Source organism: Vollenhovia emeryi, unplaced genomic scaffold (assembly GCF_000949405.1).
Source record: "Vollenhovia emeryi isolate VEMERY1.0 unplaced genomic scaffold, V.emery_V1.0 DF939124.1, whole genome shotgun sequence".
NCBI lineage: Eukaryota > Metazoa > Arthropoda > Insecta > Hymenoptera > Formicidae > Vollenhovia > Vollenhovia emeryi.
This window is the reverse complement of record NW_011967242.1, coordinates 3,222,218-3,246,204: the sequence shown is the minus strand read 5'-3', so window position 1 is coordinate 3,246,204 and position 23,987 is coordinate 3,222,218. Positions and strand designations below refer to the sequence as shown.

General features: G+C 44.6%; 6 protein-coding genes across 10 annotated transcripts; 2 read left to right on the top strand and 4 right to left on the bottom strand.

Annotated features, from left to right (window-relative positions):
- Positions 1 to 224: 224 nt before the first annotated feature.
- On the top strand, positions 225 to 2,816 carry LOC105569488 (HMG box-containing protein 4). 5 transcript variants are annotated; one of them, XM_012025999.1, is made up of 6 exons: positions 225 to 303; positions 1,098 to 1,526; positions 1,614 to 1,645; positions 1,706 to 1,781; positions 1,873 to 2,058; positions 2,313 to 2,816. In XM_012025999.1, the coding sequence occupies exons 1-6, from the start codon at positions 258 to 260 to the stop codon at positions 2,723 to 2,725; spliced, it is 1,182 nt and encodes a 393-aa protein (XP_011881389.1). In that variant the 5' UTR covers positions 225 to 257; the 3' UTR covers positions 2,726 to 2,816. The 5 variants fall into 5 exon arrangements, with proteins under 5 accessions (XP_011881389.1, XP_011881386.1, XP_011881385.1 ...); XM_012025998.1 differs by adding an exon at positions 874 to 1,025 and having other exon boundaries at positions 230 to 303; positions 1,104 to 1,645; XM_012025997.1 differs by adding an exon at positions 874 to 1,025 and having other exon boundaries at positions 230 to 303; positions 1,098 to 1,645.
- Positions 2,817 to 2,912: 96 nt separating this feature from the next.
- LOC105569487 (glycine dehydrogenase (decarboxylating), mitochondrial) lies at positions 2,913 to 8,207 on the bottom strand. The gene is made up of 10 exons (XM_012025994.1): positions 7,867 to 8,207; positions 7,703 to 7,781; positions 7,059 to 7,194; positions 6,595 to 6,985; positions 5,399 to 5,919; positions 5,048 to 5,330; positions 4,313 to 4,962; positions 3,437 to 3,900; positions 3,195 to 3,340; positions 2,913 to 3,136 (listed from the first exon to the last, which is right to left on the bottom strand). Exons 1-10 carry the CDS (start codon positions 8,071 to 8,073, stop codon positions 3,023 to 3,025), a joined length of 2,991 nt encoding a protein of 996 aa, XP_011881384.1. The 5' UTR covers positions 8,074 to 8,207; the 3' UTR covers positions 2,913 to 3,022.
- A 484-nt stretch (positions 8,208 to 8,691) lies between these two features.
- On the bottom strand, positions 8,692 to 11,288 carry LOC105569486 (ruvB-like 1). The gene is made up of 3 exons (XM_012025993.1): positions 11,052 to 11,288; positions 9,749 to 10,424; positions 8,692 to 9,522 (listed from the first exon to the last, which is right to left on the bottom strand). Exons 1-3 carry the CDS (start codon positions 11,190 to 11,192, stop codon positions 8,969 to 8,971), a joined length of 1,371 nt encoding a protein of 456 aa, XP_011881383.1. The 5' UTR covers positions 11,193 to 11,288; the 3' UTR covers positions 8,692 to 8,968.
- Positions 11,289 to 12,629: 1,341 nt separating this feature from the next.
- LOC105569485 (solute carrier family 35 member E3-like) lies at positions 12,630 to 14,289 on the bottom strand. Its single transcript, XM_012025992.1, has 5 exons — positions 13,516 to 14,289; positions 13,263 to 13,415; positions 13,106 to 13,188; positions 12,894 to 13,032; positions 12,630 to 12,817 (listed from the first exon to the last, which is right to left on the bottom strand). Exons 1-5 carry the CDS (start codon positions 14,005 to 14,007, stop codon positions 12,755 to 12,757), a joined length of 930 nt encoding a protein of 309 aa, XP_011881382.1. The 5' UTR covers positions 14,008 to 14,289; the 3' UTR covers positions 12,630 to 12,754.
- Positions 14,290 to 14,904: 615 nt separating this feature from the next.
- Positions 14,905 to 22,194, top strand: LOC105569479 (nuclear pore complex protein Nup160 homolog). Its single transcript, XM_012025982.1, has 14 exons — positions 14,905 to 15,144; positions 15,775 to 16,088; positions 16,500 to 16,617; positions 16,980 to 17,509; positions 17,596 to 18,402; positions 18,489 to 18,916; positions 19,022 to 19,243; positions 19,346 to 20,028; positions 20,099 to 20,455; positions 20,556 to 20,738; positions 20,830 to 20,996; positions 21,076 to 21,306; positions 21,387 to 21,490; positions 22,114 to 22,194. The coding sequence occupies exons 1-13, from the start codon at positions 15,060 to 15,062 to the stop codon at positions 21,486 to 21,488; spliced, it is 4,227 nt and encodes a 1,408-aa protein (XP_011881372.1). The 5' UTR covers positions 14,905 to 15,059; the 3' UTR covers positions 21,489 to 21,490; positions 22,114 to 22,194.
- On the bottom strand, positions 21,491 to 23,957 carry LOC105569480. The gene is made up of 4 exons (XM_012025984.1): positions 23,785 to 23,957; positions 22,021 to 22,209; positions 21,850 to 21,935; positions 21,491 to 21,759 (listed from the first exon to the last, which is right to left on the bottom strand). Exons 2-4 carry the CDS (start codon positions 22,178 to 22,180, stop codon positions 21,646 to 21,648), a joined length of 360 nt encoding a protein of 119 aa, XP_011881374.1. The 5' UTR covers positions 22,181 to 22,209; positions 23,785 to 23,957; the 3' UTR covers positions 21,491 to 21,645.
- Between the last annotated feature and the right edge of the window lie 30 nt (positions 23,958 to 23,987).

The following is a 23,987-nucleotide window of genomic DNA, read 5'->3' as shown; positions in this document are numbered from 1 at the left end:
CTCATTTCTCGGCTAGATACTTTGTGAACGTATATTTAAGACAAAGTTAACGAAAAATTGCCAATAAACAGGCCTCAGTGCCTGCACCAAGTGCAGGCGATCGAGGATTCGCTATTAAATTGCCGTCGCGCGCGAAACGTGCCGTTTGAATTTGGCGCCAACGAACGCGCCACGAAGCGTCGCCGTGCCCTCAAAACCGGCGGTCGCGCCGATCGCGCGGCGCATGCGCGCACAAGCGTGGCGGAGGACGCGACGCTATGGATGTGTACGGATCGTCGAAAGCACGCGCTCAGAAGGGCGACGGTGAGCATCGTGATTTTTCGTCATGCTGTTGCGGCTGCATCGGATAGACTGTTTGCTTGCTCGCTGGTATCGCTTGCGGTGAATCGCATGATCTGCGCGCGTCCGTGGGACAAGCCCCCCCGGGGGATTTTTCCACCCGTAATCGTACTCGTCTGGCGTTTTGGCGTTATGTATGGGGACGCCAGCGCGTCGGCGTGCGTGGCGGATGATCGTCGTACTAACTGCGCGCCGTACACACAAACGCCGCTGTCGTTCGGTAAACGGAGATTTCACGCGAGTCGCCTTCGCCGCATCTGCGAGACGCTGTATCATCGCTCCATTTTTTACATACCGCTTAAAAACGTTTCTCGCAACTCACTCTTGCGTGTAAACTAACCTAACTTACGGATCTGTCAGAGTAAACATTTGGAATCGGGGGGGGGGGACGTAACATCCATCGTCGAGAGCTTCATTCACCTTGAATTACGCTCGTGTCTTATTCGTCATATCATCTCATCTGCCTGTAAAGTGTTTAATCGAATAATTGTTTTTCTTATTAAAAAAAACAAACAAAAACGAAACGTAATGCAGACTTCTCAGAGAAACGAGGCGAAGCGAAGTGAAGTGCGAGTTGTACTGCGACTGGCTGTCCACATCTTTAGTAGCTGATACGTTGTAGCCTGCATAGAAGTAGTATTTCTATACTGTGCCTATCCTGAATACTCTATAAATGTTTAAGCCTGGTAGTTAGCTATTGCAAAGTACATTGGACCCTTTCTTTTTTTTGGCAAGGTGCAGTCTGCTTTATCTTTCAGATCTAGAGGTCACGGGTATCTCCCGTAGTGGCCGCGTGAGGAAGAAGTCCTCCAAGCTCGTCGACTTCGAATCCGACGATCTCACGGAAAATAAGCTCAAGCGACAGAAGGCGCAGCAGCAGCTGCAGACCCAGCAGCTCTTGGATCAGTATGAGGTCCAGCAGCAGCAGATATCGCCCGCGCAGTCCAATCAAGCGGCTAGCGTTGGGCAGCCGAGAAAGAATTTGGGCTCTAATCATGCGCAACAAAGGGTCAAGGTGGACGCTCTGTCCGATAACGAAGGACAGTCGTCCAGCTCGGAGTCTGACGATCCCACTGGGATAAACGAGGACGAGAGATACAGTATGGACTCGGGCAGCGACAATGAAGTAGATCCTCTTATGATCGACGAGAGAGAGGTCGGATTCAGGAAGCTGGAGCCACCGGCAGGTCAGGAAACACCATCACAAGCAAATAGTTTATATATGCTTGAAAAATGTAAGAAAAAGTTGATTATTAAGGATGGGAAAATTATAGGCAAGTCAAAGACCCAGCGCAAGGATAAAGGGGTACGTAGTAATGAGGAACGATACCAAAGAAAAAGGGCCTTAATTTTTTGATATTTTTAGAAAACAAGATTTACGGCTTACATGCTATGGGCAAAGAAAATTAGGCAAGAACTGTTAGAGCAATCTCCTTACATGGGTATCCGAGCTATATTCATGTTTTTTTTTTCTTTTACAAACTATAAATGCATGCGACCTCGATGTTGTTCATTGATCGTTGCTTTTTGTAGATTTTGCGGCAATTTCTAAGCGGTTAGGAGAGCTGTGGGCTACAGTACCACATCTGGAAAAGTATAATTGGCGCAGACGTGCCAAGCGCTTGGCAGCAAAGCCTCATTCTTTGCCGGCAAGTAAAGACGAGCCTGTTTGGAAAATGCCACCACCTGCCTCGCGAAAAAAATTCATTAATAAAATTGGTGGGTTTGCTAGTTGATTGTACATGGGCATGTACGATTTGTGTCATGTTGTGTCGTAGTTTGTGTACCTCTGTCTTGTTCTTCGTGTGCATGTGCATTAGCCAAAGACATTTATCGAATCGTATATATACATATATGTCTTGCGACTTTTGTAATTATAATATCTTGATTTGTCTTTCATACGCATGCACATATTGTTTATTCGGACGCTCCGTACGGCATTAACAAGTTATTCTGTATATATTGTATTTCAGGCAACGGGAAAGAGACAAAACCCGCTTCTACAAAGAAAACTATTCAACTCGGCGTGCCGTCTGTCGTTGGGAACGTTGCAGTCTCGCCACCTACGAACCGCGTCAATAAAGACGCGATTAACGAGCCGGTAATAGGCACGGGAATGTACAAAGTTGTTGGAACACAGCCAATCGATGTTGCGGCCCATCTCAAATTGCTTGGCGAGAGCTTGACGATCATTGGGGAACGCTTGAAGGAACACGACGGTCAGATAGCTGTTTCCGGCAGCCTTTCGGTATTACTGGATTCGCTGCTCTGTGCCTTAGGCCCGTTAATTTGTTTAACGCAGCAATTGCCGGAAACTAACGGAGCTAAACCTGAAACACTTTCCCAAATGCTGGACAACATCGCTTATCTTATGCCTGGTTTATAATGTACAAAATGTGTAAAGTATAGAATTATACATAATAGTGTAAATACTCGTGTGACAAGTTAGATATAAAAAAGGATTATGAGCGTGAAAACAAAAATTGCGTTCATTTACTACAAAAATTTAATCTTGAACACAGATTCTCGTTATATTTCGTCTACTGTCAGATAAAAAAAAATCAACATTTATGTTTTCTATAAATAATATATTTGTATAAAAGTTATAATAAATATTTAAATAGTTCTGCGCATTGTATAACTAAGTAGCTGTACATCGTATATTGTTGATATAACGTCACAATTACTGCTCTGTAGGCAAGATGGGCGGACATGTACAAAATAGATTCTTATCACCGTATATGTCGTCTATCCTTCCAACGCTTGGCCAAATCTTGTTGTTTCCTTTCACAAACGTCTTGAAAAAAAAATTACGCGTTATTAACAATACACGTTTGACATAATGAGATACTTACAGCGGGGAAAGCTGCCAGCTCTCGCGAATATGGTCGATTCCACTCGGTCGTTATCACTTGCTCCTGCGTGTGAGGTGCCATTTTCAAAGGGTTCTGTGCAATATCTAATTTTCCTTCTTCAATGTCCGCGATCTCCTTCCTTATAGCTGTCGAGAGATACAGACGTGAGTAAACGACGAGAATATTAACACTCGTTAAAATATTTTAAGCGTCATTCAAATCTGTTTTTTTTTAGAACTCACAGATCAAAGAATCACAAAATCTGTCCAGCTCAGTCTTGTCCTCGGACTCCGTCGGTTCGATCATTAAGGTACCGGCCACTGGCCAGCTCATGGTCGGTGCGTGAAAACCATAATCCATCAGTCTCTTCGCGATGTCAACGGCCTCGACATTGGCAGTTTTCTTCAAGTCCCTCACGTCTAGGATGAACTCGTGCGCAATTAGCCCGCTTTCACCCGTGTACAACGTCTTGTAATGCTTCTCCAATCTCTTGCTCATGTAATTGGCGTTGAGTATAGCCACTTGCGTAGCCTTGCGCAAGCCTCTCGGACCCATCATCTTGATGTAAGCCCACGAGATCGGTAGAATGGCGGACGAGCCGAATGGTGCGGCCGATACGGCACCGAAATTCTTTAAATCCCCATAGTCGTTACCCGAACAATTTACCACTGGATGATTTGGCAGGAAAGGTATAAGATGCCGCTTCCTACAAATTATATATATATTTTTAATATCAAGAATTATTTGACGCCAGTACATGACTAACAATAATTAAGCTTGTAATCGACACAGAATTTTAACACACAAAATTTCTTGCGAAACATTACCTCAGCCAGGGTTTCAACCTGGACCTCCCTCTCTCTCTCTAGGCGGGCGTCTCACCAATTCGACCGAGGCATATGATAATATTTGTCGCAGTAACAGTATATTTTCGTCTTTTGTGAAATGCGCGTCGTCCTGCGGAGGTCCAGGTTCAAACCCTGGCTGAGGTAATATTTTTTGCAATAAATTTTCTATGTTAAAAACACCAGTCGTGGTCGATTACAAGCTTAATTATACACATTTTTATACATAACTTAACAACAGCGAAGGATTGTAAAATTATAATAATTGCTCACACTCCGATGGGACCCATGCCAGGCCCGCCGCCACCGTGAGGAATGCAGAACGTCTTGTGCAGGTTGAGATGCGACACGTCGCTGCCGTAATCGCCGGGTCGGCACAAGCCAACCTGAGCGTTCATGTTGGCGCCGTCCAAGTATACCTGACCGCCTGCGTTGTGCACCATGTTGCATATGTCACCGATCGTTTCCTCGAACACGCCGTTCGTCGACGGATACGTGATCATAAGGCACGACAGCGTCTTCTGGTACTTGTTGATCATCTCCTTCAAGTGCGCCGTGTCGACGGAACCGTCCTTCCGCACGAGGATCGGCTCCACCTGCATACCCGCCATTTGGGCGGATGCGGGATTCGTGCCGTGCGCGGATATCGGAATCAGACAGACTTGCCGATGCTTGTCGCCCCTCGACTGGTGATAGCACTGTATAGCCCTCAGGCCCGCGTATTCGCCCTGCGCCCCGCTGTTCGGCTGGAAACTAATGCCGTCGTAGCCGGTGATCGCGCACAGATCTCGTTCCAGTTCGGCGAACAGTTGTTGGTACCCCACGGCCTGCTCGAGCGGAGCGAAAGGGTGTAGGTCTGTTAAACCTTTCAAACTGCACGGCATCATCTCCGTCGTTGAGTTCAGTTTCATCGTGCAAGAGCCCTGATCAACGATAATATTAGTAAAAGGAAAGGGCAAACGTACGTGAGCGTACGAATACGATATTTGTAACAATAATAATCATCACCAGTGGAATCATGCTGTGCACGAGAGATACATCCTTGTTCTCCAGGGACTTCATGTATCTGACTATTCTCGTCTCCGAGTGATAGCTATTGAAGACGGGATGCTGTAAGTACGAAATAGTACGGTGGAAGTCCGACTTGTCCAGGCTTCTCACGAGAAAGCTTTCATCCTTGACCACCTCGCCAGTCGTGATACTCGCCGAAAATATCTTGAAAAGATCATCCACGTCCTCCGTCGTGGTTGTCTCGTCGAGAGAAATTCCGATCGAACCGTCCTCGAAATATCTGTGAATTTTCGTTCGCAGTTTCATTGATGAGAACCGTTAACTATTGCCGTCTATTTAGGGAAGTACCTCAAGTTTATTTTAGCCTTATTCGCATTGTCCCTTATCGTCTGCATGGAGATCTTTGGCGACACTGTAATGGTATCGAAGAAGTATATGTTATTTATCTCGTTTCCAGCCACCTCCAGACCCTTCGCCAGAGCGAGCGTCAAATTGTGCACTCTGCTCGCGATGTCTCGTATTCCCTGAGGTCCGTGATACACCGCGTACATCGCCGACATATTAGCGAGCAACGCCTGTGCGGTGCAAATGTTGCTGGTGGCCTTGTCCCTCCTGATGTGTTGCTCGCGCGTTTGCAGGGCCAACCGATAAGCGTCCCGTCCGCTGGAGTCTCTCGTCACACCTATCATTCGGCCGGGCATTAATCGCACCAGTTTCTGCCTGCACGCGAAGAAGCCAGCGTGAGGCCCGCCGTATCCCAGAGGCACTCCGAAACGTTGGCTCGTACCCACGCATATGTCGACGCCGAAATCGCTCGGCGGCTGAAGCACCGCCAACGCAAGTAAGTCGGTGGCGGCGCAGACCAATGTCTAGCAAAATGTATTGCTTGCATTAATAATCGTTTGTAAGTATTATAAAGATCAATGATATGTAGTTTTTCAAAAACGACCTACACTGGCCAATGTTTTTATTTAAAAAAACAAACGACGTTTCGGTCCCGGATTTGGACCCTTTTCAAGTAATCCGTTCACACAATTGTTACTGATATCGTTCGTTTGGCCAATATCGAACTGTCCCAACAGTTCAATCCGACATCTCGTCCAACACACTCTCTCGATACTTTTACTTGTGTCTTACAATTAATAATGCAACTTCAATCGACTCTGCACTCTTCAACCAAAGAGTGCAAACATTTTTTGACTAATATCTTATTAACATAACGATATTGGCCAAACGAACAATATGAGATCAGCAACAATTGTGTGAACGGATTACTTGCAAAGGGTCCAAATCCGGGACCGAAACGTCGTTTGTTTTTTAAATATAAACATTGGCCAGTGTAGGTCGTTTTTGAAAAACTACTTATCATTGGTTTTATACTACTGGCGATATTGAATCTATTTGTGAATTATAAAAATCATTGAATATCATATTATAAAAGTACTAAAAATCGCAGGACATTGCGCACTGGAATTTATACCTTTGTTGGCATATACGTAATTTTTAATTGTTCTACATATGTCATAGTGTTTAATAACACGCACCCCGTTTGCGTGCGCCTTTTGAACAACGTCCTCGAAATCGTGGATGCAGCCATTGGTGTCGGGATACTGTATGAGAATACCGGCAACATCGTTTCCGCTGGTGTCCACTTTAAACACATCCCCGACTTCCAGCGTTAAACCCAGGGAAGCGGCGCGCGTTGCGATAACGCTAATGGTCTGGGGATGCACTCGGTCGGAGATAAACAGCTTCTTTCTTTTGTTATGTCGACACGCGAGCGCCAGGGCCTCCGCCGCCGCCGTCCCTTCGTCCAAGAGGGAAGCGTTCGCCACCTCCATCCCCGTGAAGTCACATATCATGGTTTGGTAATTCAGCAGGCCTTCGAGGCGTCCTTGCGAAATCTCCGGCTGATAAGGCGTATATTGCGTCGTCCTGTGGCGAAATACAAGTTGTTTGTACGATTCTCTTCTCACGTTTATCAATTACATGTGTTTGCGCGATTTACCATCCAGGGTTCTCGAAAATGTTACGCATAATCGTGTGCGGTACGCAGCAGTTGTGGTATCCCATGCCGATGTAGGAGCGCCATACCTCATTCTTTTCCGAAATTTTCGTCACCCGCTTTATTAGCTCGTACTCGGCTGCAAAGATTACTTCTGTTAACTTTTACTTCGCTTTGTATGACGAGAAAATGTGTTAATTGTAATTATTTATGTTGGCGCGATATTGTTGAAAAGAAGCTGCGAAAATGTGATGAGCAAAGCATGCGGTGGTGCAGGGTAAAATTGTAGATATCGGGGAGGAGGGGGAATATATTAAATGTAGAAAAGAAGAACACACACGTGAAGGCGCAGCAGACGCACGAGATTGAACTGTGACCTGAGATAACAATTTGCGTGGAGGGTTATCAGGATTAGGGCAAGTCGGATCGGAAAGTCTCGTGAGTTGTCACGTTTTCGCGGAATGACCCACAGCTATCGCGTCGTATCTCGCAAGAATAAAAAATACATTTTGCTATTTATAAGTGTACTCTTAAGAGAAACTTGCGTAATTTTGCAGACAATGGAACAACGACCTGACAACTCACTCCCATTGTACGATCGCATGTCGATAATATCGTGCACGTTACAATCAAGAAAAACTACTCACTAACTGGCTCATCGAGATTTAAATCACCCTTGTGAAGAATTTTAGCCGGCACCGCAGCTTCCGTTAATTCATCAAGACTCTGCAATATTGTGTCGCGAATAAACATTAGTCCAGTTGCGATACAAGTATTTTCAGGGTATAAATGATTTTCAGAAATGAATTACTTTAAATCCGATGAATTTCAACATTTCTCTCTGCTCGTGTTCCCTGGGTCCAATGTGCCTCGCCTGAAATTCTCCCTTTTGCGGGAGCAACCTGCCCATATTCTGCCTGCGTGAACTGCTCAGCTGCAAACCACGTATATGTCGAGTCACAATATTGTGCTCGTTTAGCAGTCTGGAGCACTTGGCCATCTTTAAAGCGCACTGCATCGTAACTTTCAGGAACAACGTGCACTCAAAAATATATTGGAAACAGACTGGAATGCGGCGCTTAGTATTTAACACTACGGTCACTCGGAGATCTCCTTAAAACTAGCAAGTGTTAAAGTTGACGGAGGTTTTATACTCGGTACTTAGATATCGCATGATGTCACAACGCCTGATTACAGCTTGAACTTATCAGCTTTTGAACCCTGAGCCGTTCGGCGTCTAAGACAATATTGAGAAATTATTTTCGTCGTTAATATCTCGTGACGCTGAGGAGTTGAACGTTTGATCTAGAACAATTTACCCCGTGTGTTCCGATATTACTGCCAGTAAATATTGATGATCTACAGTGAACGTAATGTAAACTAGAGCTTCAGCACCGATAGGAATATCGGGACACAGTGTCAATGTTAATTTTTACCAAACAAATTTTATTTTCGCTTTCAAGTTGCAAACATTATGCGTAAGAGATTTCGTGTAGCGCAACACAACTCCTTTTTTATATTATAGTAAAAGTTTAGTTATAATAAAAGCAATTTTATTATAATTACAGATTTAGCATATTAATAAAATTCAAGTACATTAAAAAAAGATTGCGATAAGACAAGACAAAATGTGTTATACGTTTTAAAAGATTTTTTATTTATGAGATGTTATTGAAAGCAACATTCGTACGTAAAATAGATCAATTTATATGAGAAATGTTCTAGTACATATAAGATTGTTTTCTTATAATAGATTTTAACATTATATGTACACTTAAAACAATTGTCTTAATTAATTGTAATTAAGGATAACTAATCAAAGAACTGAGAAAATTAGGACGCAATCGACAAATGATTAATTATTCTTTGTCCGACGGATATGTGGGGGAAATAAGTTACATTAAGATTAAGTTTTACTTCAAAAATTTGTCTTGATTTTGCGCTAGTATCTTGGCGGACGATTTAGCGTCTAAGAAGAGCGAATTGACTTCCTCGATGTCCTCCTTCTTGATGCTGGTTCTCTCATTGACTCTCGCCGTCAGAGCAGCAGGTGTTAACAGTTGCACTGCATATCTCAGAGTAGTCTTCGTGCCGAGTTCGCCGAGGACGGACAGAGCTTCGTCGTCGATTTGCAAACTTTCCGTAACGACTCTCAGTTTTACTATTTGTTCGATCTCTTGTCTAGAGTATGGAAGAGTTCTTATAATGAGAAGACGGTCCAACAGGTCGAGAGGTATGCCGTGCGGAGAGCTGATGTCCTCGGATCCCCTGATGACGCAGCGGCCACGATTCGTCGCGAAAATGACGATCGGCGCTATAGCACTTTCCAGGGCGCGGTGTAGGTAGGTAAACGTCTCTATGTCTAGCATATGAACCTCGTCTATGAACAATACTCCTGGTACTAACTCAGCAATGCCTTGATCGATATACTTGTTCACTACTTTGTTTATCTCCTTCCGCAACTTATCTGAAATAATTTGTTTCTGATCAGACACATGTTTAACTACAATTAAATATGTAATTATCCAACAATTAATAGTTTAAGAAAAACAATATATATTTTGATATCGTTGCCATTCAACAGAACGACATTACAAGTATTGTCTTCAGCTTGCTTCAGCAGATCTACTTGCTGGAGATGGACATTACGAATGATTCTGTATAAATAATGTACCAATGATCTCCTCTTTTACCTGTGATTTCAGTTTTCTTGGGTTTCATCAATTGTCCCATCATGGACATTATGTCCTGTCCCCCTTGCGGCTTGGCATTAGCAACGTCCAAATCGTGCAACGTTACGTCCTGAATAACTTCCTTCTTCTTGTGCACGTCGCCCTTCGGCAGGGGAACATACTCCTCCGCTTCCAGGTCGAATTCCGTAGCAAAATTATCGCTTCGACCCTGCCTCTTCACCGCCCCGTTATTGCCTTCGATGTAGATTACGTCGCCAGTTTCCACCTTCTCCTTTTGCAGGGACTCGTATATGGAAGGGTCCAGTTTCAATTGCTTCGTGCCTTTGGAAGTCTTCAATCCCAGGATCACGTGAGCTACGGTTTTACCGTAACCGCCCATGGGATTCTCCGTCTCGACAGGCGTCAACTCGGTGACCTCGCCCTCGAACACCTCTTTGGTCTCTTTGATCCTCAAGCCGATGGCCCTCCTGAAATTCTCCATGAGGACCTCCGTCTTCTTAATTTCCGAGCTGTAAACCTCAGAGCCCACCATTGGGCAGAAGGGCACTTTGTTCCCAAGTTCCTGAGCGATGGCGAGCGCTATCGCGGTCTTGCCTGTGCCTGGCGGACCGGCCAGCAACACGGCACGTCCTGCCATTTTCTTCGACTTAATCATATCGACAACGATTCCAGCTGCCTGTAAGAACAACATTACAATTAATAATCCTGATCACCGCCCGCCGAGTCATTAGTGTACAACGAAGAACGTGCGACTTTGATGCAAACTTTGTATGGACTTTACTTTCGTATTGAGAAGACAAATATGGACACGATAATGAGTATCTTCCTGCAAAGTATGTAAAAAACAGGCTAGTTAGTCCTGTCTTATTATATATTATTAATTATTATTATTATTACGGTTAGGACAACACGTGAGAGCGACGATTGATTGAATCATAGTCGAGTCGGAGTTGGGAGTCTGCAGTCTGATACGTGCTTGAAGCCCAAGTATCAGACTATGGATTGAGATTGAGATTAGATTGAGATTTGATCAATTAGACTAAAAATTACTAAACTTGAGATTAGTAAACTTTACTGTGACTGGTGAAATTTCAATCTAATCCCAATCTCAATCCGTAGTCTAATACGGTAGCTTTTAAACGTTGCAGGCAAGCGTGGTGCAACACGCGGGCGCTCATTATTCTCCCCGAGGACCTCCGCTTTCTTTATCTCCGCGCCACCGGGCAGAAAGCCACCAAGTTCCCGAGCAATCTCCGCGTAGGGAAGAGAGAAAAGCCCGAGTGCCGCCACGTCCGAAACTAACCTCTCGCGCCATTTCCTGGCCGACGAGACCAGCCGCGCTCTGGAGGGCCACGCCACTCTCGTCGAGCCCGAGGCCCTTGATGTGCGTGTGCGCGGAGATCCGCTGGGTCTTGGCGGTGCTCTTCACCTCCTCGATCTTCATCGTTGAAATTTATACGAATCGACGCGGACTACCGGCGGCGGCGAGGTGACCACGTTGCCAGGCTATGTTTGTTTGGTCGGACGCACCTCCTCTCTCCTTCCGATTCCGAGCCGTTAGGCTGAGTCTACATAGGATGTAGTAAGTCGTGTCGGAAGAAATTGACCAATCACAGTTCATTATTCTTCGACCGTAAGGAGAATAATGAACTGTGATTGGTCAATTTCTTCCGACACGACTTACTACATCCTATGTAGACCAAGCCTTAGAGCGACGCCATTAAAGCCTCCGCTACAATGATTCTCGGTTCTGTCTACAATGGTCGTAGTCGTAGTCGCTCGATAAGAATTGACCAATCGCAGTCGATTATTCTTACGACTACGACTCTGCGACACGCATTGTAGTACCACGCATAAACGGATGCGCCGCGTTGCGAAGCGGCGGCTCGTATCGACGTCGAGTCGTCGTCAGGAGGTCTTGGTCGCGTTATTCGCGACGAAATTAAGAAACGCGTTCAAAAGTAAGAGCCCACGTCTTCCGAATTGCCTGCCGAGAGGGGAATGTAACCCCGCGTTCGCGAAAGATAGATTTGCCGACTGCAGCCCGCGTCAAAAAGTCCGCGTCTAGCGATTGATACGTTTGCCGAAGGCTAGATGTCTCATGGGATGACGATTTCTCGATAGCGCCACGGGCAGACCGACTCCGTATATAAGAGCCGTCTAGGAAACCTGCCGTTGGGTCTGATGCACCTGGGAAAAAGCTATCGATAAATCGTAATCTTAATTTGAAGTTGCCGATGATTTCAGTACCGTTCAACTATCGCAGCTCAAGGTGTGACGTCGACCCATTTTGCTCCGAGACACCGTTTTCCCGCGGAGATTCTTTTTCGCTAGACCTCGTCCCGACGCCGTACCCTCGCGCTCGTATCGATTATTCGGCTCTTTCGTCCGAACTCGACGCCCCTCCAATTTAACCCTAACCGCGACCACGTATTCTCGTCTGCCTCTCTTGGATAACAGGAGAATTAGAAGATGTAGTGGGATAATTACAGTTGACAGACGTTCGAGAAGTCAAACTTTCATCTTTTTGATGCATTTCTATATGCTGAAAATTCACCTGTACTTTAATTATAATTTATGTGATACTTTAAAATTAGAATACAAGTTAAAAATGTTGAACTCCGTTTCTGTGCGAAAACTACTCATATTTTATTATAATTAAAGTATATTAAATTTAAATTATAATATAAATTACAAATATTGAGCTAATTGAACTTCAATCTTTCTGCATAGTGAAAATTCACACGTATTTAATTATAATTAAAGTACATTAAGTTAAAATTATAATACAAGTTACAAATATTGGAATAGAATCACCACTGTTCGCCATATTATCGTGCAACTCAATGATTTTTAGAATGAGGAACCACACGCGAACGAGCTCGAGAATAATAAATAAATGTTTATTGCAATGTACATTTCAACAGCTTACAAAACTTATGCGTCATTAAGTACTGCGACTTATCTCTTTCAATTCCTTCGCTTCTGTCTCCCCCTGAAACGGAATCATACTTTGTACAGAGGCTTCGTCTCTTTGTCCTCCGACACCGTCGTCTGGTTATCTTTCATCTGGAAGGAGAGATTTCGCGCATTAAATGCCAAGTACCGATGAAGAGACGTCGCGTTAAAGACTCGCCAGACTTACTTTGACGTGAGCGTACAATATAATCCCCACCAGCGTCAAAGTTATACCAATGACTTGATTTATCGCTAACGTTTCATGGAAAAGCAACGAGCCTCCTAGCAGCAGGAGGCAGAATTTGGAATGTCCGACCATGTTGTATCTGAGCGCTTTGTTAAAGTGTATAACACGCAAGTTTGTCGGCGTCTCGTGACATAACACTAATGTAAGGATACGTTAAAGGCGATGTCTTTCCTATGATCCAGTAGGAAGTCAAGTTGACGAAGAAGGCGACCACACCGGACAGTACCACCATCATCTGTAATTGACGTACAATGCGATCGTTCAATCTCAGTAGCTTCTCTTGTCGCCGGCAACGTTTCAGAAACCTACTATGTCCAACAGCGACCAATTGTGCGCGAACGTCTGCCCGACCGGCTCTAGAATTGGGACAACAATCAACAGCATGACGGCGGACAGCGGCGCTTGGTAAAACAACAACTGCATCGGGTCCATCTGGAACTCCTTCTGTTTTCTATTTATCATCTGCAAAAGAACAAGTGCGATAATCGGTGTTACGCCTGCACATCCTTAAAACTAGACTCCCCGCATTGAAAAGCGAGGGGCATCGGCGTGCGGCACGTACAACTTGATACAGGGACGTGACGAGTACGCCCAGCGTCGCGTAGATGGTCCCGACGACGTTGAATTGTATGTCGTAGTAGAAGTTGATGACGACGCCCAGGGTGATCGGGATCAGCGTCAATTTGACGAGCACGCCGAAGCGCTTCCTGTAAAATATCATCTGCATCACGATCACGCAGGGTGTCGTCAGCATCTTCGCCACCTGATAGGTGCCGACCGTGTTGTGGGCCAGGCTCAGGTTCGTCAGGACGACGAAGCCGCAGAACGTCATCGCGATCAGCACCATCTCCTTGATGTCGATGTCCTTGACGCAAAAGACGTCCAGCTTCTCGCAGACTATCAGACCGACGAACGTCATGAGGAAGTGTATCATGGAGAGGGTGACGTTCGGGAAGCGGGTGTGGACGTAGAGCCATTTGTTGAGGAGCACGATTATAATCGAGAAGACGATGTTAAGCGTCAGGTAGAACGCGGTGACCACCTTCTTGTTCATCTTGGCTGCGCGCAAACACGGCGACCGGGTTAACGGCAGGGCGTCAACGCTCGGGGCGTCGGGTTACATCTCGCAGTGCGAGCGCGCACGTCGGAATCACGCCGGCTCGGAGGATATCGTCGGCAACGACGCTACGGCCGTTCCATTCGGGCCCATTTGTGCCGCTCCGTCCGATAATCACGTAATTCGCGTGTGTCGAATGGCGCGCCACGTCCGCGGGCGTCCCGCGAGCATCCGCTCGCCAATCAGCCGGCATTTCAGACGCGACGCGGGGGACGACGCCAGACGACGCCAGGCAGCTGGACGAGCCCACGTGACTCCCTGCCGCGCGTGCACGAGTGCACCGAGTGCATTTTCGGTAGCACACGTGCCATAAACTGTATACATTTGTTTGCTATTGTTTTGTTCTTTAGAGATATACTTATAAATATTGGATGGTGTGAAAATTAAGACGATTTTGAACGTAACGTCGGATCACGGCTGCGCTCCACTTTGACGCTGCAAATTCTTCAAAGCGTTCTTCGTCTTTATTGTTAAAGCCCGCTGCTGGGCTATAAATTACTAGGAATCCTGAGTGCTGGGGCTCGATTCTTGAATTTATTCGAAGGAGAAACGTATGCGAAAATTCTGCTCTTACAGAAAAGTTGCAAGTTGATAGGCTATTCGCATGGCTTTAACCAATCGACTTTCAACTTTTCTGTCAGAGCAGAATTTTCGTATACGTTTCTTCCTCGAATGAATTCAAGAATCGGGGCCCCTGAATGGTGCAACGATAGTAATTTATTAGATTGCAAGCGATCAAGCAGGAAAAACAACTTCGCCTGCAGCGGGCTTAAGGTTCAGTTAAAAAGAACAGACTTATTGTCGAGAGGGCGCTTGCGAGGTTTCCCCGAGAGATCGGCCATCTTCAATAGCGCACAGTCGATGACGCGGCGCGGAGCACGAGGCGAGCGCCAAAAAACCGTTCGATAACCGCTCAAAATCCTCGGCGGTTTTTCTGTGATGCAAAGTGACGGGTGTCGTCGCAGCGGCTCCTTCAAAGGTATCGGAACATGGTAGAGTTCCCGCTGGGTTACCGCGAGGTCGTGCCGGATCAAACTCTGCCAGAGAAATGGAAGGAGATCACCCTGAACACAGGTAAAGCGTGCCCTAACCTCCGGCCGGGTGGCTCGGCCGCCCGGCAAACCGAAATTTCGCTCGCGACGTCACATAAAAGCGTCCCGAGGGACCGCTCGCGGCGACGCGCGGACGCGACGCTCGCGAAATAGCGCGTCGCGTGACGCTCGCCGGTCCAAGTATCAATTTTCACGTGCCCGCCTAACCTCCGCCCGTCCGCCGCGCGTTCCGGGCGGTTCGGTCTCGGATTTTCTCGCACACACGTGCAAATCGAGCGATGTACGCCACCGATTTTCTCTTGCACACGCACGTCAAACGCGCACGTCAGTTTGCCGCGTTTCGGTAAAATTTATAATTTTAGAACAGCAATTGCTATTTAATTGGACACTATTGTTGTTACACAAAGTCTTATAATTGAAAATTATACGTGACGAAAGTTAAGATAATTACACTATTATACTGTTATCCAACTTCTAAGCTGCCAGCACTTTTTCATTAAAATACCGTTCTTTGTTTTCCAAAAATTGATCTATAATTAAGTAATGTGCACATTGCATCGGATCGCGAAAATTCAGAGGCACAAAAGTGGACCTCCCGGCGCTCTAAAGGCTAAAAACGGAGGAGCAGATAATAAGAATGTTATTTTCACAGGCGGAAGCCAAAGCACGTTGCAAGACATAAAAGTACCAGAGAGGGCAGGTGGCTACGCCTATAAAGATTCTTCCAAGTATTTCACTCGCAACCGCTTCATTTACTGGCGCATCTCCCACGACGTGCTCGAATTGGTCGAGCACAGTCTGGACGTTAATCTCGCCAACTGCCGGGTGAGATACAAGTTCACGGACACTCCAATTCTGGATGGAATCTCCATCCACGAGACGATCAACTCCGTCGTCATCTTGATCGTCACAGTCTCCAGCGTTCACAAGCTCTCCTTTTCTCACCCCGATAAGATTCACAATCAGGTACGCGCAAATTTTCTTACTCGTCTCTGTATATCTTATTACTAGAGGTGTGACATCTTGACGTTGTCTTTATACGCAAAATACTGCAAAATGCCCCGGGAACGTTTTTAATGTCATCTCTTTATATTTTGGAGTCCTCCAACTTCGTTTTAACACGTTTTTAAAACGCAAAGTAATGCAAAATAGTGTCCAAATAACGTCAAAAATTGCAGTTTTCCTTATTAAACATTTCTAACGTCAATGTTGCATTCTAAACCAAAGAGATTTATGCCTAAGACTAGTTTTTGTTTAATTTTGTTAGACCCATTACTGCTTTTTTAGCCTGAAAATGATGTGTAATTTCAGTAATTTGTTCCATGCCATTTTAATATGTTATGTTTTATGTTACATTTTTTAACTCTCTTCTTCAAGGAAAATCTATTAGGCACATATACCGACTTGAGTGTACAGTCTATCTTTAGCGAAGCCACCGCACAACATGCCAGAGATCCTCACACATTTCACATCATCTCCAATGCTGGAGCGACAAGTAAGAGCGCGCGGAATATAGTAATACTTGAGCTGTGGTCCAAAATGCGCTCGCAGTGTTAAAAGTCTACAGTTTACGTCATTCATTATCATCATAACCGGCTCTACAGCCCCAAGTGGACCCTCGCCTTCACAACAAATGCAACAGTGAATTTGGACGGCGAGGGGTTGTTAGCCTCTCACAAACCCCCTTTTCGGAGGACAGGGATATGCGCACATGTCTCTGCGCCACGCTCGCCATACAGTTTACGTCATTTACAGTATACATTTTTAGCACTGCGAAAGCATTTGAGCGCATTTCAGACTGCAGACTTACAACAATGAAATCGTGTCAAGATATTCACCCGACACTGTTGCTTTTAGATTCTCCAGTGCCTCACGCAGCAGCGTCGTGGCTCACGTGGCCGCAGGAAGAGGCATTGTTCGCTCTTGCTTACAGCTCGGCCACAATATTACTCTTGAGGCTCGATACCCTCACGGGCCTCGTGCACGCCAGCGAACTGAAGCAGGACTCGATAATGCCCAAGTTTCTGAGCGGTATAGCCACTGCGTTCAGAGGCCGTAATACCGAGGCTTACGTGGCCATGTCTCTCGTTATACACAGTTACGGTAGCGACACGTATCTGTTTGCATTGTGTCGAGAGGGCAATATACGAATATGGTCTTGTAACAAGACGCAGTGCATAGCTGTGACGGACGCAGCAACCGAGAATCGCATTGTGTCTCTAAGCGCGCAGGGCCATGTCCTGAGGAAAGCGTTGGGCAACGATAACGAATTGTATCTTGGAACTTTCTTGAAATTTGGCACGAAATGCGAATTCAGCATTCTGAAGCCCGTGCAGGACAACGGCATATTTAAGTTTGTTAGATTATGTACGTTATATGCGCCGGATGTGAGTACTCTCGTTGACATGTCTTTCTTTCTATGTATTTTACTATGGAACAAGCTTGTAATAAATCCACATTGTTTCCTGCGCAGCAACATCTGGTAGATTTTGCATTCACGCCGACCAGATTGTGGGCGGTGTGGAGGACCGCGGACATGGATGCGGTGGCGGTGACGCACGCACAGTTGCCGCTCACCGCACAGCACCGCGTCATTCCCGAATGGGAGACTACGATCTTGGAGCAAGCGCGCGACAGAGATTACATTGTGACCGAGCCTGGAACGGATCCGAGGGAAGCGTACATCAATTACATCTTTCATCCTGGACAGTTCTCGCTGGCGGACATCACGAAAGCTCTTAGCATCTACAGAAGGTCCAACGTGGTGGCGGAAATGAACTTTTCGCCGGCCGTTTTGAAGGAGAGGGTGTGCATGGCCGTGGAGGCAGAGATGCAAGCGGAAGTGATGGACTACGTGATTATGGATGAGGATTATCTCGAGATCGCCAATCGATGCTGGTCGAAATTCTACTCGTGCGTCGTCCAATACCACGCCAACGGCACTCGCCCTGTAGGTCTGCTGCTGCTGCCGAACGTTTACGGCGTGGTATTGTTGAAGAAGTCCTCGTTCTCGCTTCTAAGACCTATGGAAGCCTTGGAACATCTGGCGCTTTGCAACGACAAGTCCTGCATTTCCCGGTTCAAGACAACGCCCGTTCTGTCGCAAGACGAAGACACGTGCCAAGACCTGATCGCGTTGATGTCCGCGTTGATCATGTTAGGAGAGCAATTATCTGAAGAGGTCAAAACGGAAATCGAGAGAGAATTGTATCATCTGAGAAGTCCCGATATCATAATCGACGATTTGCTGTCGAAACTAACGCTGGAACCCGACGATCCGGTGAGTATTTTAAATAAATTCTACCCTACATTTCTTTATGCGTTGGAAATATCATTCCCGTGTAACACGTACGTTGTTGAAATTAGCTGTCTGATTTTGACTTCCAATCGGAACTCTGTCACAAACTGAGCAACGTTAAAGACCTGTCGAGCGCCATGGCCATGTTGTTGGAAGCTCTAACGTATGATCTCGGGCAGCCAAATAAGCTGCAATTCGAGGACGATCACACCTCGAAAGTCTTGTTGAACGTCAGTCATCTATTCGGCAGTCAACTAGGAATTTCTGCGGTAGCGGAAACCATAACGCAAATAGCGCTCTTGAGATTCTCCATCTGCAGGGATTTATTGATGCTGCAACAACTCATACTGCTACGTCCTGAAATATTCAATTCGAGATCTTTGCACACCATAAGATCATCGTTGACGCCGAGAACCGTTGTACTTACTCAAGCTTACTATGCCGTCACGTGGATATGCGAGTCGACGGCGACGTATACGCCCTCGCAATCATTACTGTGAGTCTTATCGTTTTAGTGCGCAAAGACAATATAAATTTATTTCCGATTGTCATGTAATATCTCAGAAACGTCATGTATAAAGGAGATAATTAATGTTTTCAGAGAATCCAGCTCACAGCGTCTTTCATCTCTCAAGCTCAGTGACTCGCGAATTAACGTTGGACAAAGGCAGCATCGATCTCTCTCGCTGTTGGAACTGTTTATCCACAGCAGCGGCGCGAAACACGCTCATATTCTGATGGCCCAAGCGAATATGGACCCAACCACTCTGATACCGTGGCATTACAGTATGCTGACGCATGTGACGCTCATCGCGCAACTTGTGTATCCTTTAATAACAATTTTTTGCGACTTGAAGTCCAAATGTAGATTCACTCCAGATTCATGAAATTCGTCCCTCTATATTTTCCTGAACGAAGCAATTAGATGGCCGATATCCGGAAATTTTATCTTTCCCGAATGGCTACTCTCCAGTTGCCAGTTCCTGCTTGTTCAAGAGTACGTGAGGCTCCTGAGCACGTGGTGCGAGTGGAATAGCGCCTCGAGGAAATTCATATTAGCCGTCGCCTTACTAGAAATGGGAGAGATGCAGAAGGCGTGCGATCATTTTCTTCGTGCTTCCAACGGAATATTGACCGACATGTTTTTAGTGGATGCCTTACTCAATTCTAACGTGACAACGAAAAATAAGGATCTAGTTCATTATTACCTGAAAGTTATCAAATTGTTCGAGGAACACAATGCGTCCGACTGTATCATAGAGATCGTCGAAACGGCCATAGCAACGGCCGACAAAGATGATCCGAATTTACCGACGCTTTATTCCATAACATTCACGCAACATTTAAGCCTGGGTCACCACACGGAAGCTTACCAATGCCTGAACGCGAATCCAGACCCCGTGCGCAAAGTGGACTGCTTACGGCAACTGGTTGTCACGTTATTCGAGAAGAAATTACTGATAAATTTAATTTCTTTCCCCTATGTCAATATGTATGAGGATCTCGAGAAAATAGTAGAAGGTAGAGCCAGAAGCGTTGATCTTATGGAAAACAATTATTATAATTTTCTGTACAGTTTCCATGTCAATAAGCAGAATATGCGGAAAGGTGAGTTTCTTGTTCTACAATCGAGCATACGTCGTTACAAATGTTACAAATTTCATTTATATTTTCACAGCCGCATCTGTAATGTACGAGCAAGCTATGCGTTTAAGTCAAGAACCTCACTCCGCTCCGATCATAGCGAAGCAGGCGCAATGTCTACTGGCGTGTATCAATGCTTTGCATCACGTGAACGAGAGGTACAGATGGATCGTGAGGCCTGTAATTGATCAGAGCATCTGTAGCCCAGAGATAAACTCGTCGAATCCACAGAAGAAGAGAAGCATCGACGGGAAAGAAGTATTGCACTACAAGATAAAGAAACAAATCGAAGTACTCGAGTTAGATGATATCAAGAAGGAATATTATATAGTTGATGCAAGATTAAAAATATCAAAAGTAAATTCGGAAATGCACATAGTCACGCATACTGGTAAATGTCTCTTAACTATGTAATTTATATTAAGGAAATTGAACGGGTTTTATATTATAATTAAAAAACTATTCTGAACAAATATTTTGGTATGTTTCAGAACTGTCCGAGCTCATCGTCACCTTGTGTAGCACTGGTCTGTACGCAACGGCGCTACATTTGTGCGATGAGTTTAAAATTAGCAAAGCCTCTGTACTCAAAAGCCTGACCTCTCAATGCATCAAATTGAGTCAACGCGAAGATCCAAATGCCTGGGATTGGCTGATACAAAATGATATATTTGGTACGCATAGTTGTTAAATTTTTCTAAACCGTTGCTGCGGGATGATACTTTTTTTTCTAAGGAATATACGATAGTCAATATTCTTCTCCAGATATTGGAATATCTAATACAACTATTGCGAACACCGCTTGGAGACTGTTGGAGTATTTGACGTTGAAGCACGAAGAGAGTGACAACTGCGAACTACACAAGGCCGTTGCGCAGAAATTACTGCAGGACGGAGTCTTTCTGCCACAGTGGCTATTGATATCGTACAAGGTGAGTGCTCGCGCGCGACCGACCAAATTTATATATTTCTACATTTACAAAATATTACATTCACATAAAAATATTGTAGAAACGCAACGCCTCGGAGCTTCTACGTCTCATGCTGAATACTGGTCGACTAGTGGAAGCGAGCGACTTGGCGGTAGATTATATTAACGCAGTATTAGGTAGCGGTAAAGAACATTTTGGTCTGAAAACACCATTGGTGGCTCCCGCGCCGTCTAATTGGTTACCACTTAATACCATAGAAGTACTGTTAAGTGAATTACAACACTTGAAGAAAGACTCGGCCCATATAGAGGTATGACAAATGTGTATCTTCACAAGTTGTGTATTTGTATCAGTATCGTGACTCGATACATGCCGAGATTTGTATTTCAGAGCTACGAGATGTTAAATGCAACGCTGGAGAAATATCTGGAAACGGTAGAACGTGTTTCGGAAGATATGATTAAACTGAGAATGATGAATGAACAATTCTAGTAGTAAGTAACATATTCATTTATTCAATGTGTACAATTGTTACAAAAATTTTTGTATATATTAGTTTGGGCCTCCCCGTTGAATGTACATATGGAAGAAAGACTTAATTAAAATAATATAACAGTCAATATACGTACAATTATTTGGTATAAATGCATTACATATAAACTGGATCGTGATTGAGCGATAACATAGTTGTCAGTATGATGATGATGGTAAGAAATGCAGTAACAATCACGGCTACCGTGTGAGGACATCGTTTGAACAGTACCTGTAATTATCGTTTGAAATTTCAAGCTTTAATTTAACGTTCTGTTAATAAAAGAAGTCGTCATGAATACAAGAAATTTCTAGTCGTTACCATTAGCAAAACAACCACTGCGAGAATAAAAATAGATCCGACTGGTAGCCAAAAGGACGCAGCCCAGTAATGTCTCATTTCAGGTTCTATAAGAAACAAAGAAAGAAATCATTTCTGTCACTTACTCTAAAAAATAGAATAGAATATTTTGTATATCATATATGTGCTCACCCAAATTCCCACCTAACCGCCAATTCTGGTTAAATCTGTTGTAAATGGGAGAAGGCGATTTTAATATAATACTTTTGTCTCTTTCAATTGCAGAATCGAGCAAACGTTTTGTATCTACGGTTCGCGTATCATCTCTCAACTGGTCTTCTGCGATGTACATACTTCTGTCAATTTATATTAATACAGTAACTGAAACAGTATAAAAAAAAATTATCACTTATAATTTTTTTAAGTTAATTTTTATTTTTGCATCTGTCAAACAGTGAGTTTTCCATTTTGCAATAAGGAAGTTTGTTTGAGTGGTGATTCAAAGTGCCAAGAATGGATTGTAATATACTTTACACATCTTGTTAGAGTACAGTCAACGGTAAGGATGCTTTGTTGAACGTTTGAATTTTAATTTTAAATTATTGCTTGTTACACTTCATTATTTATTATCGTTTCCATAGCGTTAGAAGCTACAAAATGCATATAACGAAGTTGAATATCGTTGTCACGTTTTTCCTTGATTGTACGTTACACTTTCTGGAGCCTTACCTCTTCTGTAATCTAACAACGTTTATTGTATACAACATTCTCATTAAAGACTGTTACTGATTTGCGATCATTCTCAACGATAGTATGTTATTATATAGTATTTTCTTCCATTTTATATTAAACTCGAACATCAGGAAATAATGTTTTATTGTTTATCCGGGAGTTTTTAAGAGCAGTGATGTAAACACTATGTGTTTATAAACCGATGTTTTTACTTGCAACTTTTATTTAAATCCTGTCACATATCTGTCTAATTGTAAAATAGTACAATTTATTATTGAAACGAGACAATCATCTGTGTAACTTTTAGAAACATTGCGACACGCAGCCATAATCTGCATCATGTATGCAACGAAATATTCATAATTATTTTACCAAATATTATATTGGAACATATGCTTCAAATCTTATACGTTTCTAACGTGATTATGTGTGTAATTCAATTGCGTCATTGATGACAGTTCACAAAAGAACCTGTGAATCGTCGCAAAGTGAGTTTTATATCAATTGACTTTTGCCAAATGTTCATTATAAATTTTGTTCACAGAGAATATTGAAACAACAGTGAATCCGCTCGACGGCACACTGGCAGGAGAAACCGAGAAAAATCTGTAGCTGCCGCACGAGTGAAAAATTTAAGATGGCAAATATTCGCTTTCCACTACAGTGTCATCAGATGACGGGTCCAGCTACAATTAGCTTATCAAGTAATATCTACGCGTTTCAGCGTACAATGAATTTTAGTTTTAATCATTAATTCAACGCGAGAGAAAAACCCGTTAGACCACGAGACACGATAGTGTCTCGCGCAAAGTATAAGCGTAGCTAGAACCGTGTGAACTTCTAAGTGCGCTCAATCGAAAGCTCGGGTTTGATTTGCACAATAAAAGTCCTTTTAGCTCTTTCCTACTTAAGACTGGCAGGACCGTGCGAATTTAGAAAGCGGCACTGCGTGTGGAATCTAGCACAGATGAAGCTGATTAGAGTCTGATCCAGGTAGAATCTACGGCGACCGGTTCCGTGGACACGGTTGACGCCAGCCTCTATCGAGGCTGCGGGTATACTGGACAGCACCAGGCTGAAGCGTCCGCGCTAATGCGCGCGTTACATTCTCGACATATTCTGGAACGTTTCTTCGAACGGAGAAACCTGATGCAATCTGCCGGTGTACGATAGCGCCGCTTCGTTCGCCCGGGCGCGCGATCGTGTGCGTGCACGCGTGCTTACCTCGACGCGCAGCATCCTCTCGATTATCGCCGTCGCCAGCGGGACATCGCTCGCGCTGCAAACCGAGGTGGAGACTAAGCTGGGCCCGACGCGACCGGCGGTGTACGGCTGGCGCGCCCCGGCCGCTGCTGCGCGCACCGTGACATGTTAATCGTATTGCGCCGTGCGAGACAAGCCGAGATAAACAAGTTAAAAGTTCAATC